Genomic DNA, 15,962 nt, shown 5'->3' with positions numbered 1-15,962 from the left:
TGTTTCTGTCCTTTAAGTAGGATTCAAACCAATTTAGAACTGTTTCCGAAAGTCCCACCCAGTTTTCCAGTCGGTCTAGTAATATGCTGTGGTCAACAGTATCAAGCGCAGCACTGAGATCTAATAATACTAACACTGAAGTTCTGCCACTGTCTGTGTTTAAGTGGATGTCATTAAAGACCTTTACAAGAGCAGTCTCAGTGCTGTGGTTTGGACGAAAGCCTGACTGGAAAACATCGAAACAGTTATTTAAATGCAAGAAATTACTCAACTGTTGAAAAACAACTTTTTCAATGATTTTACCTAGAAATGGGAGGTTTGATATGGGCCTGTAATTGTTCATTACTGAAGCATCTAGATTATTCTTTTTTAAGAGCGGTTTAATGACTGCAATTTTCAGGGCCTGTGGAAAAATACCTAAGTGAAGAGATTTGTTTACTATATGAAGTAGATCTGAGGCCATGCAAGGCAAAACATCTTTGAAAAATCCTGTTGGAATAATATCAAGGCAGCAGGAGGAGGATTTCAGAAGTTGAATAATGTCCTCTAGGTTTTTATCATTAATCTGATGGAATTGTGTCATGGTGTTTGAATTGATGTTAAGTGGACACAGAGACAACACATTTGCTGTTCCTGATGCAGAGGCACTGACTGCTTGTCTGATTTTCTGAATTTTGTCAGTGAAAAAGGCAAAATCATTGCACGCCCTGGTGGATAGAAATTCAGAGGCTACTGACACTGGGGGGTTAGTTAGTCTGTCGACGGTAGCAAACAAGGCACGTGCGTTGTTTTTGTTTTTGGTAATGATGTCAGAGAAGAACGATTGTCGTGCGTTTTTAAATCCCAAATTATAAAGGCCAAGTCTCTCTTTATAGATTTCAAAGTGAACCTGGAGATTTGTTTTTCGCCACCTGCGTTCAGCTTTTCGACATTCTCTTTTTTCTGTTTTCACGGTCATGGCCTTTCTCCATGAAGATATTTTCTTCCCAGACACTTCCTTTACCTTAGTGGGAGCAATGGCATCTATAACATTTTTAATTTTTTAATTAAAATGATCTACTAGCTCATTTACTGAGATGTTAGCAGGGGCACGTGTGGAAGAAAAATTCTGAGTAAACATTTCCCTAGTATTTTCAGTTAAATATCGCTTTGTGGTTACCTCTTTTTGAAAAATGTTGTGAACAGAAATAGAGCTCTCAAAGAAAACACAGGAATGGTCAGAGAGTGCAACATCAGTCACCACAACCTTAGAGATATTCAGACCATTTGAGATAATTAAGTCCAGAGTGTGCCCCTTATTGTGCGTGGGCTCCGTCACATGCTGAGTCAGTATATAGCTATCAAGAACAGTATCGTGGCGTGGGAAAAAAATTAGGGGAAGCCAATAATACGTCCTTTCTTTTGGGTCGGGGGTGTGGTGGTCAATGTAATAACGTAACCAGATGAGTGATTACAGCACCCGGTATCATTTTACACACATTTGTATCAGATGCAGGACTTACACACGCCTGTTATCTAACCGACAGGTCCGCACGCACTCTCCAGCCGAAACTCTAATAAGCATTCATTCACAAACTAAATCAGGAGACCTTTAACGTTTTACGTCCGATTCGCTCCTTTTTTCCTCGCTGTACACAGCTCCAGTTTGGGCATTGGCCTGTCATCAGATTGTATTTGTTGTTGCCGCTGTAGCGGAAGTTTAGTACAATTATTTTTGATGAAATACTCCAAATCTCCACCCTCCATAATTGCACTTGCTTCAGTTGCTTGCTACTTTCTAACGGCGGTGAGAGTGATGCAGTGACGCTATCTATCTTCTATTGATTCGATTTATGATTCGAAAATTATAAAAGTAGGGTAGACATGTGGATATTATCCGACTGAACAAAACTTGCATTTATCTAACAGGTTCGTTTTCCACTGACCTTATTTCGAGCTATTTTCCTAAATCCTATGGAGAAATCTCATTGCTTTTTTGTCGAGGGAAACCGAGCGCAGCTTACTTCCGGATTTTAGGGTGCGTCACTGCAACACTAAATTGATGCGATTTGATTGGATTGTGAGGCAAGGGAAGCCAGCCGCCTCTGGCTTCACTTGGCATGGCCCTGACCAATCACAGGTTGGCAGGGGCATCACGTGAGTCTCATCTGATTGGTCAATCCCTCAATTTTTTTTCACCAAGGGAAGCCAGATTCGGCTGGCCTCCTCTCGCAACAGTGAGTGCAATCTACTGTTTCACCATAACATCTAGAGGGGCGCTGTTTGTTTCACTCTTTGTAAAATACTCAATGAGAATGGGGGAGAGACGGACCGGCAGCAACACACAGCAAAGGAGAATTATCGAAACAAAACAAAGTGTTTTTATTTATTTATTTAAATTTTAACTACAAACTGAAAAAACAGGGGAAGCCTGGCTTCCCTTGGCCTCCGGGAGAAAACGCCACTGATCAAGAACACAAAACAGTTATTTTGCCCCTCTGTCCTGGGGGTTGTCAACATGGATGTTAAAATCACCAACAATGACTAGACGGTCAAATTCAATACACACTATAGACAGCAGTTCGGTAAAATCATCAAAAAAGCTTGCACAGTATTTGGGTGGTCTATAGATATTTAGGAACAGAGCTTGAGAGGAGCATTTCAGCTGAAGGGCCACATATTCAAAATAAGCAAAGTTCCCATACGATGTCTTCCTGCATTGAAGGGAATCATTGAACAGAATAGCAACTCCACTCCCTTTCTTATGCATTATTTCCTGACTCATACAACTAAAGTTGGGAGGGGTTGATTCGATAAGAACAGCTGCACTGTTATTTTGTTCAATCCAAGTTTCTGTTAAAAACATAAAATCGAGATTGTGCTCAGTGATAAAATCATTGATTAAAAATATTTTTCCTGCCAAAGACCTGACATTTAATAAAGCTAGTTTAAGTTCGTTAAACACACTATCAGTCAGGTTTTTTGTAACGAGCTGTGGCTGACATGGAATCACTGCTAAATTAGATAAACTCACACAAACGTTTGAGCGCTTCCTGTTTCTATGATTCACCGCTCTTAATCTATTACCTATCAACACAGATATCGGCAAAGCTACAGGCAGGCAGGGCCCCGGCATGTCCTCAAAAGAGTTGAGAGTGCCATACGCCCTTGAGCCTGGACCCAGCAGATATCAGTTTGCAGCGTTTTGTACACACACATCCCTATCAGACTTTGAAGGGGAGGCAGGACTCACCACCCTGCTCCTCTCATCATAGGAGGGCAGGGTGAGGGCTACACTGTAGAAAGGGGGGTTTGGAAATCTACTTCCATCTTCTTTGTATTGTTTTGGTTTGGATGATTGTGGTAGGCATGGTGATGAAGCCGGGGGAGATGGTGCGTATCTCTGCTTCGGTGATTTTGGTGGACGTCGTTGAGGGGCGGGGGTAAAGGACATGCTGCCAACCCTGCGTGTCGCCTTCATGCGGTCATCGAACTCCAGGGGGGTGGGCGAGGGTGAAAGGGTGAGCGGAGAGTAGAGAGAGCTGGGGGATGAATGAAGAGTATCCTCAAAGGCGTTGACAGGGGGGGTGACGGGCAGTGGAGACTCCTCCATTTGTCTCATAGGTCTCCCATAATCAGAACATTCCTCAGGCGGGTGCAGTGATACTTCTTCAGGGTTTTCTGCGCGATGTGTTGGGTCTTTCTCCTGTTTTGATTCCTCTTGCCGCTTGTCCTTGGCAGAGGGAACAGATTGATGACGCAGACAGTTGAATACATTAGATAAACAATTTCACTCCTGACTTGTTCAGGCAAACTCCATTTGCCTTGAAAAGATGTCTCCGATCCCAGAAAAAGTTAAAATTGTCAATAAAAGGAACAGAATGGTCAGTACAGGCAGTTGAAAGCCAGGTTTTCAGTGCAAACAATCTGCTGAATCTCTCCACTCCTCTTCTGACTGGCGGTAGAGGGCCACTGATGAACACCTCTGCATTTAGAGAGCTGACAGTTTCCAACAGACATTTAAAGTATTTTTTCAGCATTTCTGACTCTTGTTTCACAACATCATTTGTTCCAATATGTAGTACCACATTTTTCACAGTCGGATGTTCAGCCCCAATATGCAGGATTGGGTATACCCCCGAACCCCCCTAGCACGTTTGGACCTCGGTATTTAGGAAATCCTGGATACGGCCCTGCCTCCATCGTCTATGCACCCTTTTCACCTCTGCTTCGAGTGTTTGGGGACCAGGATATAGCAGAGGCGGTGCCATTCACGTTTGCCGTTCGTGAACGTATGCCTATTGTCTATATTCGCTCCCCCTAGCACTGCCGCCGAAACTGATGTGCCGCCTCCGCCATTGGTTCTACGTCCCGGTGCGCCCGGCGCAGCCAGCCTTCGTTTCGCCCCCATTGCCCGATATCTGGCAGTGTGCGGAGGCGTCGTGGCGACAGCCACTGAAGACGAAGGCTCCAGTGGCTGGTATGGTGGGGATCCTCAGGGTGCAGGGCCGCAAGGACACGGCGTGTCCCGACGTGCCCCCCCTTGACGAGAGCCTGGCAGCCCATCTGCTCCCACAGGTAGCAGGATGGGCGGAGGGTAAGAAGCCTCTGCCCCTGCTGCCTCGTGACCGAGAGACGCTGGAATATTTTTGATAAAATATTCCGGCTCGGAGCACAGATGGCGGCAGCGGCGAATAATCTGGGTGTGCTGGGCGTGTCGCTGATTGCTCCACAGCAGGACGCCCCCGCCTCTCCATCTCAAGATCGGAGTGATTATTTGGAACGCAGCATCGGGCAGATGAATAATCTGATTCATGGTGTGGCCGCCGCAGCTGGCCGTGTAATGTTCCTGGCCACAGTGGGATCACGCCACGTCTGGCTGGGACTCACAGCTCTTTCCAGGAAGGACCGTGATGATCTCCTAGGGGCCCCCGTATCCACGGAGGGGCTCTTCGGATCGATCTCATCGGTCACACAGCGTTTCAGACGCTTGGAGGAAGAAAAGTCGCAGCTTAGCCGTATGCTGCCGCTGGCTCTTCCTCAAAGGGGAGAGCGCGGCATCACGGTGAGAAGGAGAGAAAGGCGCCGGTTTGGAGCATCCATGGCTTCCGCTGCTCCTTCTACCTCCTCGGCTGATCCTGCGGAACCGGCTCAATACCGGCACCCGCGGGGACAGGCTACGCGATCCCGACAGGCCTCTGCTCCGTGCCAACAGAGAGCTTCGGGGTGGGGTGGGCCGTCCTCCCAGAAATGACGGGCTGTGGGAGGAAGCGTCCCGGCGGCGAGAGCTGTGTGCCTCACCACCCAAGACGCGAGGGCGAGTTCTTCCGCCTCCTCCCACTGTAAAGTCATGAAAAGTGATGTGTGTGTGACGAATGCATTGAATAAAAACAATTGCATTTATCCCACAGTAAGAGTAATTTCTCTCCACAATTCCACATTTCCCCATGATGTCTTGTTGAATTCGGCAAGATCCGTTTCATACGATGTTAACTGGGCACCCATTATGAGACACGGCTCCCCACTCGCCGCCCCCGTTGTAATTCCAGTAAAGGAGGCAGCCGGTGGGCGCGCGCGCATGTGAGTGTGATAAACCGCAGGAAGTGCTGTCAAAGCACTATGCGTCCTCTATTCAGGGGCATAAGAGAGGCAAATCTATCATCCCAGGAGGAGATAGGTTTCCTTTCAACAGAGATTCAGGCCCTGTTGCATAAACAGGCTGTGTCTGTTGTGCACTCTCAGGACAGAGAAAAGGGTACTCCATGTACTTCCTGGTTTCCAAGAAGACAGGAGAATTCAGACCCATTCTGGATCTTCGCATCCTGAATCAGCACATTGTCTGCAAAAAGTTCCATATGTTAACCATAAAACAATTACTGGCACTGTTGCAGCCGGGCGATTGGTTCGCAAACCATCGACTTGAGACGCTTACTTTCATGTCAAAATTGCTCCAAAGCACAGAAAGTATGCGTTTTGCCTTCCAGGGGATAGCCTACGAGTACAACAGACTACCGTTCGGCTATCCCCTATCCCCACGGACGTTCAGCAAATGTGTGGCCACAGTGCTCCAGCCGCTTCGCAACCATGGCATGAGGGGTTTATTTTATCTCAACGACCTCATAGTCATGGCCAGGTCCAGGGAATGGGTAATGTTCCACACAGCCCAATTGATCCTACACCTAACCAAGTTGGGATTTGCGGTCAATTGGAAGAAGAGCTGTCCCATACCTCACCAGCAGGTGGATTATCTGGGGATTTTGCTCAAAGCAGCCCCCATCGAGAGTGAGGGGTACGCCCCCATCGAGAGCGAGGTGTACACTCCATCGAGAAGCAGGGCACTCTGTCAGAGGACATACAGACTTGGTGCGAGGAAGGGAGTCTAGAGCCTCTGTCCGGTACATTAGGCTCTATTCTATCCTGAGGGGATCAGGAAACAGCGCCCAGTGGTGCATGTCTCCACCCAGCAATGGGAACTGCCATCGGTGCTCAAGGCTTTGGTTACAGAACCGTTTGAGCCTCTGGAGCTCTCCTCCCTGTAGGCGCTATCATTGAGAGAGAAATAAGCAAAAAGAAACAGCTTTGCTGCTTGCTTTGACGAATGCGAACTGGTCGCTCTATCGGTGCACCCGAGTTGCCTTCTGGTTCGTGGTGACCATAGCAGGGTGACACTCAGACCGAATCCCTCCTCTGTTCCCAAGAACCTAAGGAGTTCTTCCAGGTCGAGGGCTTTAGTCGTCCACCTATGCACGGCGGCGTCTTGGTCTACGCCAGGCCCGTTCATAAGGTAAGTATCTCTTAGACATGTCTGGCTCCTTTTTCATCGTTGGTGCTTGCTGGGGCAACACAGGACTGGTGAAAGGAGCAGGGCTGTGGGTCAGTAAGCTGTATCCGACCCCCTTGGACATAATGCTATGACGACCCCTGCTTTGCTATCTCCTGTTGTGTGTGTGTGGCCCTTTAATGTTCTTCCTTTGTCTGTCAGCATTGATTGAGGACACCTGGCTGCTAGTTCCGGAGGGTTAAAAGGCCTGAGCCAGACTCTCGATGACTCTCTCCGCGGAGGACCTGTTTTGGGAGAGCAGCCTTTTCGTTTATGCTTTTGCCTTGCCTTTATGTTAGTTTTGTTTAACGTTGGGTTGTGGTTAATACATATATTTTCATATATATTGTCCTTGCCACGCTTTTGTTATGGCCAAGATCCAGGTCATGACAATGCACTTACGTTGTCCCATGCTCCTTAGGGACCTGGGAAACGTAAGCCCCATACAGGGCTGGAGGACTCTCCCCACTAGGGTCCGTGCACACACTACACGAGGTAAGCGTGTGAGTGTGGAGGACATAGTACACTTACGTTTTCCCTATGCTCCTTAGGGACCTTGGAAACGTGGTGCACAGTGTGTAGTCCAGTGGTTCTCAAAGTGGGGGGCGCAGAGACATGACAGGGGGGGCGCGAGAGACCAAGAGGAAAAATGGTTATTAAAAAAAAAAAAATCGTAAAAAAAAAAAAAAAAGATCATATTTTGAAAAAGTATTGATTCGAAAATAATATGATACAGTACTATTACGTCTGGGTCTCTGTGTTTCATTAAAGCTCGGCTCTGTGTGTGTGTGTGTGTGTGTGTGTGTGTGTGTGTGTGTGTGTGTGTGTGTGTGTGTGTGTGTGTGTGTGTGTGTGTGTGTGTGTGTGTGTGTGTGTGTGTGTGTGTGTGTGTGTGTGGAACGAGCCATTTTGTGTGCGTGCGCGAGCGAGAGAGAGATAGCGCACCGGTACCGGAGATCGTTGTTGTTAGCTTCTGGTGCTAGTGAGCTACGCTAACGGATATAAGGAGTTTTTTTAACAACAAAGTGGAGGAGAGTCCTCTCCTGTCAGACTGAGAGACTCAGTGAGCTAAAGTGTTATCTCAGTGGGTCTCAAACGTTTTGGTCCCCATTAATGTAAACAATTATTTCCGAGGCACACGTTTATATGATCATTATAGTTATAAAAAAATAAGAGAATAAATTAAAAACAGGTATGAAATACTATATGACATTAAAAAAAGAATAAAGTTGAAAAGGGGAGTGATTTGTAAAATATCCATAAAGAAAAAGTAAATCTGTTTACAGTTCTGTTTCAAATGGGTGTTGAGAGATGTATCCATAGATCTCTTCATTTTGCTCTCAAAGTGCACCAGATTGATGCATTTAACTTCAATATTTAAAAATCTTCCCAGGGGAGCTTGCCCCCGGACCCCACTATGTGAGGTCCACACACCACCTATAAAAATAGCACTTTACCCCTGCTTACACCTATATGCCGTGAGCTGATTATCGAGCCTTCATTGTAACAGTCGCGGGACCATTGTGTATTTGCGTGGGGAGTGTTGCAGTAGAAAATTCCACTGTAGCGCCCGGTACATTAATGGGAAACCCTAAATGTTTGAGCAGCCTCTAACGTCAAGCTACCCCATAGCACCCCCAAAAGAAATCTCTGGCGCCGCAACTGAGCCTGACTATTTGTGTTGGGGGGGCCCGACTTTTTTTTTTCTCCTGACAGAAAAAGTTTGAGAACCACTGGTGTAGTCACTTGCACTGGCACCTGCAGGGTGGAGCTATGGGCTTATTCAGACCAATTAGGCTCTACCCAGCCAAGTAAGCTGTGGCCCCGACTTCTCCACGGTCTTAACCGGGTGATAGGAAGTTGGGGTGCGGTGGCTGTTAGCCAAAGGCCGGTCAGGGGCAGTGGTGGGTCGATGTTGTGGGACGACAGGGCGTTTATCCATCGGGGCTCCACCCACTGTACCCATAGAGTCCAGTAGAGGGCGGAGCCTGTGTGAGATAGAATGGTTGGTTACGTATTGTTACCCTAGTTCTATAAGCACAGACGGAGCCCTCTACCTAGGGGCCCTGTCTTTCCTATGCTGCTCGCTGAAGAGGGTGTAGGATGACAGTCAGGAGGCGTAGCCGCCTTATATACTGTGTGCCTGCGCGCCCATTCAGGTAGGCTCGCCCTGATTGGCCGGCTACGTTTATACAACTTCAGTGTGTGAACGCTCGCGTATCATTGATGAGAGTAGTACCCATAGAGTCCAGTTCTATAAGCCTGTGCGTATAGAACTAGGGTTACAATACGTAACCCACCGTTTCACCGCCTGTGAACAACTAAAAAGGGTCTTCACTTCTCACCTCACTACATAGGAGATAGACGCCAGTAGCTCGGAAAACTAACGAAGACAAATGGATCTTTGGCCACTACTGGACAAACTCTTTTAGCTAACTCTCAGCTTCTTATTTGCAGTCACTGGAGCTTTATAATGACCCACACTGACAGATTTGTGACAAAACGGGAATGTCGATTAAATTGAACCTAAAGTCTATATCATCTCCACTCTGAGGTTTATCTAAGAGGCGAACATCCAGCTGATCCTCTGTTTCTTACGACCAGCTCTTATCGAACTGAACCTGAATCCTGAAGCTTCATTCATTTCACCAGACAGTGAAGTGATACGTGTGTTTGCTGGGTTGGCTGAGTAGACTCTGTTCTTCTCTGCCTGTCATCTCTTTTTTATTTATTATTTGTTTCGTTTTCATGACAGTCTTAATCTAAATGAGGTTTCGCGAGGCGCCATAGACCGACAGAAAGTGTGTGTGTTTGTGTGGGTGTGTGTGTGCACACACGCGTGTCTGTGTGATGTGCCTAGTTGAAAGGTTGATTGAATATTTTTGGAACTTCTTTACGCAGATCCTCCGCTTCTAAGGTTGCGTTCACACCAGCCTTGTATAGTCCGGTTGAATCGAACCCTGGAGATTTTAACCCCTTGTTGCGGTTTGTTTGTGTCCACTGAAACATAGGAAGCGTAGTATTTACGTGTCTGATTATATAATCCCATGCGCCGTCCACTAGAGTCTGTTGATATGCTCTCCAGATTAACAGCAGCATGAAAATAACCTGCCGATGCTCCATTTCTACAGTAGAAATTGCTGGGATTTGCGTTTTTACTCTCTTAATGTCTGACCAATTGTTGAACAGTATTTCAATGCACATTACTTTTGTTTACAGTTTATAGTCCGTTTGCCTGAGATGCGACTCGCGTTTGCCATACAAAGGAACTTCATAGGACACTTAACTCTGATTGGTTAACTCCTGCTTTTGCTTCTACAACTTTCTGATACCAGTGGTGGAGATTATTGACCAGAACATGAGTAAGCTGAATGCAACTCCATTTTAGGAGTTTTTCCATAGCCCATTGAAACTCCATACAATACAGTGAAGGGAACAGTTACTGGGTCATATATAATCCAAGCATCTGTTAATCAGAAGTGAATAGAGACACCTTTTACCCAGTTTGTTATTTGAAATCACCAATTATAAATTGTTATTTATTAAACTCACTGTTTTGTCATGTTGCTGTGTTACAGGTATTGCGTATCTGGGGGGTGTCTGCAGTACCAAGAGGAAGTGTGTGTTAGCTGAGGACAATGGACTCAACCTGGCCTTCACCATAGCTCACGAGCTGGGACACAAGTAGGTTTCACTCTCCTGCATGTCATGATGTCATACTGATACTCTCATGTCCATGTTGCCGTTGTGAGAATGTTGGGAGAGTGTGCGGTGGACCAGTCCAGAGTACAGACTGGAGTCTAAATCCCTTCCATGTTGATAAGGAACTAAATATGCAATTCATTTAATAAACAGGTTTGTGCATTGGCTTTACAGTTTATTAAATCAGATATAGTTTATGGATGCTGCATTACAAGGCATTGCATGAGTAAGAAATATAATAAAAACAAAGAAATATAGTAAATATAAAACATATCAACAGTAGAAAAATATGTGCTGTATTTATAGAGCATCTATTGAATACACAGTGTAAAATATACAGAGTGAGTTAGACTACGCTGTAATAGACCAACTTTCTATTAAAGGTCACCTATCATGCTATTTTTAGGCAATAGCATAGGTCTCAGATATATACAAATAAATAAAAAACATGTCTATGAAGTGTTTTGCTCAAAATACCAAACAGATCACCCATTCTAGCCATGCCTCATATCCATCTGTTTCACTTCCTGTTTCAAAAATTGCTAAAAATAAAAAAGGAGGTGTCTGAGCTCATGCGGGACCCAGCAGCTACTGTCTAAACTAAATGCTGCCGTGATGAAACGCCATATCATGGATTATCAAGGATCATTTCTGAAACAGTTTGGAGCTCAAAGGCTTTCTCTCTTGCCGGTTATACCACAAGGTGAGTTCCTTTTTACTTCCTGCTTCTTCACATACATGCTCTCCAGTACAGGTTAGCTCTGAATGTTAGCGATGCTAATGTAAACACCGACCATATTACGTCCAAAACAGTCGGGCATTGTTTCTGATAGCAACGTTTCTGATAGTGCTGTGAGTCCGCTGCCGATATTATGTGAAATCGCCGCAAATCTGGATCAGCTCCGTTGTAGCCCCGTTTTTAGAGATTTGGGTACGGACGAAAAGAGAGAGGGTTTTATTTTCTGACGCTGCGTGAGTTCCCTGACACACCGGGGACCAGTGGCGAGCCGTGACTTTTATACCTGGGCCCTCTGACCCCCACCCCTTCCCTCGAGTTATTACGTCACAGCGTATACTTCAGCGGAATATCAAAACATCGGCCCGGGGTGCAAAACGCATCAATGAAAGCGACCCTCTACCACACAAAACAACACCTGTAAATAACCCTATTTGTGTTCTTTGAAATTGAAAAGGATATTGCATTGTGTTTGTTACTTTCGTTTTAGTTGTATGTCTTAAGTGTAATTTGGCATGCTTTTATTTTGAAGGCGAGTTAACGCTGTTGACAGGAAGTTGTTGTTGCTATGGAAACAAGAAAAGTTTCACAGCGGGCGGAACTTGTCATAAAGTTCGCGATAATAACACCCACCCATTTAGAGGGAAGATATGATTGGTCAATTGTACTGTCATTTGACATTACTCTCTCGTTCAGTTACTATAGCGGGGCCCTCTGTGAATTCATAGCTGGACCGCATGGACGTCCCACGCTCCTCTCTTCACACTCGCAGAGACGAGCTTTCATTTAACCCTTTACATTCCAACAGAAACTGAATAGGCAGATTCGAAGGATTTATTTCTTTGGAAATGTTATTTTAAATACAATTAAATCAAGTTATTTTGGTAAAACTAATGAAAAATATAGCTAAAAAGATATATTTTTTTAAATATAAAAAAAATATATATATTTTTTTAATGTTTTTAAATATTATTTTGTAGAATATCTTAGAGGGCCTAGAGGGCCTTGATGGCTCGCCACTGCCGGGGACACATATTTATGTATAAAAGACATACAAAAGTGCATTTTGCATCATAGGTCTCCTTTAACACAAAATATATGAACATAGCATACATTATACAATATACAATCATGCAAGTTGCTCTTTTTTGTATTAATAATTAAATGCAATGAGGTATTTGAATACAATGTGTTCCCGTTGTATGTTGTCTGTTAAAAAACTAAATTATAGGTAGGGGAGTGCTCTGCCAGCCAGAGGAGGTGTGGTCCAGGCTGAACATTTAACCAATCAACAGCCAAATGAATTGTCCCTCACACCTTATCATCTGTTGAATGAAAATCTGTTTCTACTCAGACCCATCAGACAAACCAACAGGGATGGTGTAAGAGGATATGTCCACGGTGGAGTTCAGTAGAGAGTTGTTCCCCCTCCATCTCACCCTGCCCTCCAGAAGCGGTGGCTGTGAACAGTGAACCATTTTGAGTTGCTTTTTTTAAGTGCGAGTCTCACTTCAGGATAAATAGCAGGCTGTATTTGATACACTCTGCAGTGCTCTGACTGCTGGACACATTTTCTGTGTCTTCTGTCCACAAACAGTGAGAGGACGGGTTCCCTGACTGATGTTTTCTGTGCAAGCAAACATGCCGGATACTTCAGACTGATTCCCAAACTCCACTTTCTCTCCTTTTGCTCTTTTCTCTCAGCACATTCATGGAGACATAACACTGGGAAGGATCACAGATTAAATGTCCATTCAGGCTCCCTCAGGATGTCCTACAGTACATTTGCTCCTGCTGTTCTCCATTTACACTGCTTTGTTTGCTTTTATGCCACTTCATTGTTATTTTGTAGTGTGCCCTTTGCAGCTGTATGGAATATAGTGTGACAAAATAATGTCAGTTCATGGTGCGATCACTCGTCATGTGACCTGTGTAGAATGAGTCTCATGTGATGATGAGGGATCAGTTATGAGAGGGAGATTGTAACCCTAGTCTGTTCAAAGAGGATCTTTGGATGTAACAAACATGTCACCCATATTAATACACTTGTTATCATGGGATCTGTCATCCACACGCAGGTCATGTGACCATCAAGGTTTCTGAGCAAAAATCATGCCTCACAAACTTCAGAGCAGTTTGGTGATGCTTAACTTTTTTAAATGAAGAAAGAGATTGGAGGTGATGTTCATACTGTATAAAGTTTGAGCTATATTCTTGTTACCAATAGTCCAGGGACAGTTGTGACTCTTGTCAAACATTACTTTCCCATTTAAGGAAAAATAGATAATTTAGTTCCTGAAAGATTATTTTATTTCGTTTATGAATAAGTATGGGTTCCTCAATTGGTGGATACAGAAAATCAATAGAAAAGGTCTTGCAGTGAGGCCATAAAGAGTGACTGGGACATTAATGTAAGCTCAGGCGAGTTCTTCTGCACGCTGTAAGAGGTGTGTTAAAGCTGGAAACATGCACTCTGCTGCACATAAAGGCATCATTCACAGGCCTGTTAACCTGAGCGTGTGCCAGACTCACCTGGACATTATGCCAAGTGTATGAGGCAGCTCCCTCAGGACTCTTCACAGTTTACACAGAGCTGGCAAACACTGCCCATGAACATGCACATTAAAAGATAACTGTGTTACATGAGCACACACACTGGTTCACAAACACACAAACACACACACACAGTAACTATTAAAGCTTCTATAAACCCTGAGCTCAGGCTGGCGTAGAATTGTAAGTTTTAATGGAAACACAGCACACTAAGGTAGTTTGAATAAAAGCTGCACACATATTGTATATACTCATTTATGTTAGCAGGTAATATGTATCTATCACAGTGCAGCATTCAGTATACATACATTATATCAGCTAAGTTACTGCAGTGTTCCCCTGAGGCTGATGAGCATGTTCTTAGTTTTGTAGGTATTTGGTCTGAACCAAAATATTGATAAAATGAATACCTGGTAGAGGTGCTGAATAAAAAGTCTAAATATCACCAAATAGATTACAATTCATCCTGTGGAGAACTTTAAGTTTGTACTAAACTCCATGAGAGTCAAACCAGTAGTTGTTCCAGTATTTGACCCTTAATAAAATCAATCAATCACATCGCCATGCCTAGAACCACCATGCTAGTTAGTATGTTGGTCATGTTAGCCTACACGTCGATCTACCATGATATCTAATAACATGATTCTGAATCATTAGAATGAAGTCCGACATGTAGCCCACGCATCGACAGCCACTTCATTGGAGAGCTGCAGTGATGACCCTCTGTATAATGTGAGCTACACAGAGCATGTTAGAGCAGAACAATCTGTCAGTGTTTGGTTACACCGAGGTATTGATGGTCTTACTGACGTCCAGCGTTCTCCAGTCAGTGACACACATGTAGCTTTTGTCAGTTTCTCCGCTTTTCTTTGCCTTTTCACTCCCATGCAATTCATGGCAAAAATCCATGCTGGAAAGATGGGAGGAATGGGTTAAGGTTTCCAGATGAATCGTGCGTTAATGCGTTAATGCGTTAATGCATTGACAGCCCTACTTTTTTATATATATCGCTCCTTCAGCAGCTCCTCATCAGAGGATTGTATTTATGTGTGTGATTGTTGTTTATCTTTTAGATTCATGCCAAAATCACATATCCATTACACCATCCTGTTGATGCATGAACAGCACACAGCACAGATGATGATCAGCTGCTGGGGTGATTATGTAATACTCTCTCAGTCACATCTGCTCTCTGAAGCAGCTGTTCAAAGCCAGTTAAACATGATAATGACAGCTCAGCAAACAGGAAGCTCCCTCACAGATCTGCAGCCAGAGACAGACCGGCATCCTCACTCATTATTGACTAATAGTAATGATATCATCTTTTTTTACTGTATACACTTAGGCCCAATCCCAAACCACGCCCTACACCCTACCCCTACACAGTCCCCCTCCGTGACAGAGTGACACACGAGGCTCCCTCCTGTCAGATGGAGGGAGTAAATACAGCAGCAAGCTTTGGGACGTTCTCCCCTCTCTCCGGCAGAAACAGGAAATGCCGTAACCGTGTGGAGGGGGAGTGGGCTATCAAGCCCTCAAACAACGAGTCTGCAGCGGTGCTGACTTGAGATCGGTCTCTACCTGACCGGAGTCACGCTGTGTGTGTCCGTCAGGAAACAAGCTGTTTACAAGTAGTTCCAGCAAACATCCACTGATAAACTGCGATGTTAACAACCTCATGATAACCTCATATGTTTTTAACTTAGGATCGTACCTGTGTTTAGTCTAGAAAAAGGTAAATGTGTGCATTTTATTATAAAGTTGTGTATATGTACAGACTGTTGCAAAAACTAAGAAGCTTATAAACATCAGGTTTAAAACTAAAAGAGCTTTGAAACACAATGAAAGATGTTTGGAGTTTTATTTGAGTTATTCATTTAAACTTTTTGTCTAAGAGATGCTGATTTGAAACCGTTGTTACATACAGTTACGGCATTTCCTGTTTCTGCCGGAGAGAGGGGAGTTTGTCCCAAAGCTTGCTGCTGTATTTACTCCCTCCATCTGACGGGAGGGAGCCTCGTTGAGCTGCGAGTGTGACTCTGACACGGAGTGGGTAGGGTGTGGTTTGGAATTGGGCCTACAGTACGTGTTACCGTGCTGCTGGTTGTAGGGAAGTCAGTGCACGGTGGCCGGGGTTCACCCATGTTGTGTGTGTGTGTGTGTGTGTGTGTG

General features: G+C 44.7%; 1 protein-coding gene across 1 annotated transcript in view; it reads left to right on the top strand.

The window, feature by feature from the left end:
- adamts17 (ADAM metallopeptidase with thrombospondin type 1 motif, 17) overlaps window positions 1–15,962 on the top strand; it is a 215,791-nt gene that overhangs the window by 136,379 nt on the left and 63,450 nt on the right. The window contains 1 exon segment of the mRNA XM_034222448.1: window positions 10,378–10,483. Coding sequence (XP_034078339.1) covers window positions 10,378–10,483 — 106 coding nt within the window.

This window comes from Gymnodraco acuticeps, unplaced genomic scaffold (assembly GCF_902827175.1).
Source record: "Gymnodraco acuticeps unplaced genomic scaffold, fGymAcu1.1, whole genome shotgun sequence".
NCBI classification, from domain to species: Eukaryota; Metazoa; Chordata; class Actinopteri; order Perciformes; family Bathydraconidae; genus Gymnodraco; species Gymnodraco acuticeps.
This window is presented reverse-complemented; position numbering and strand designations above follow the sequence as displayed.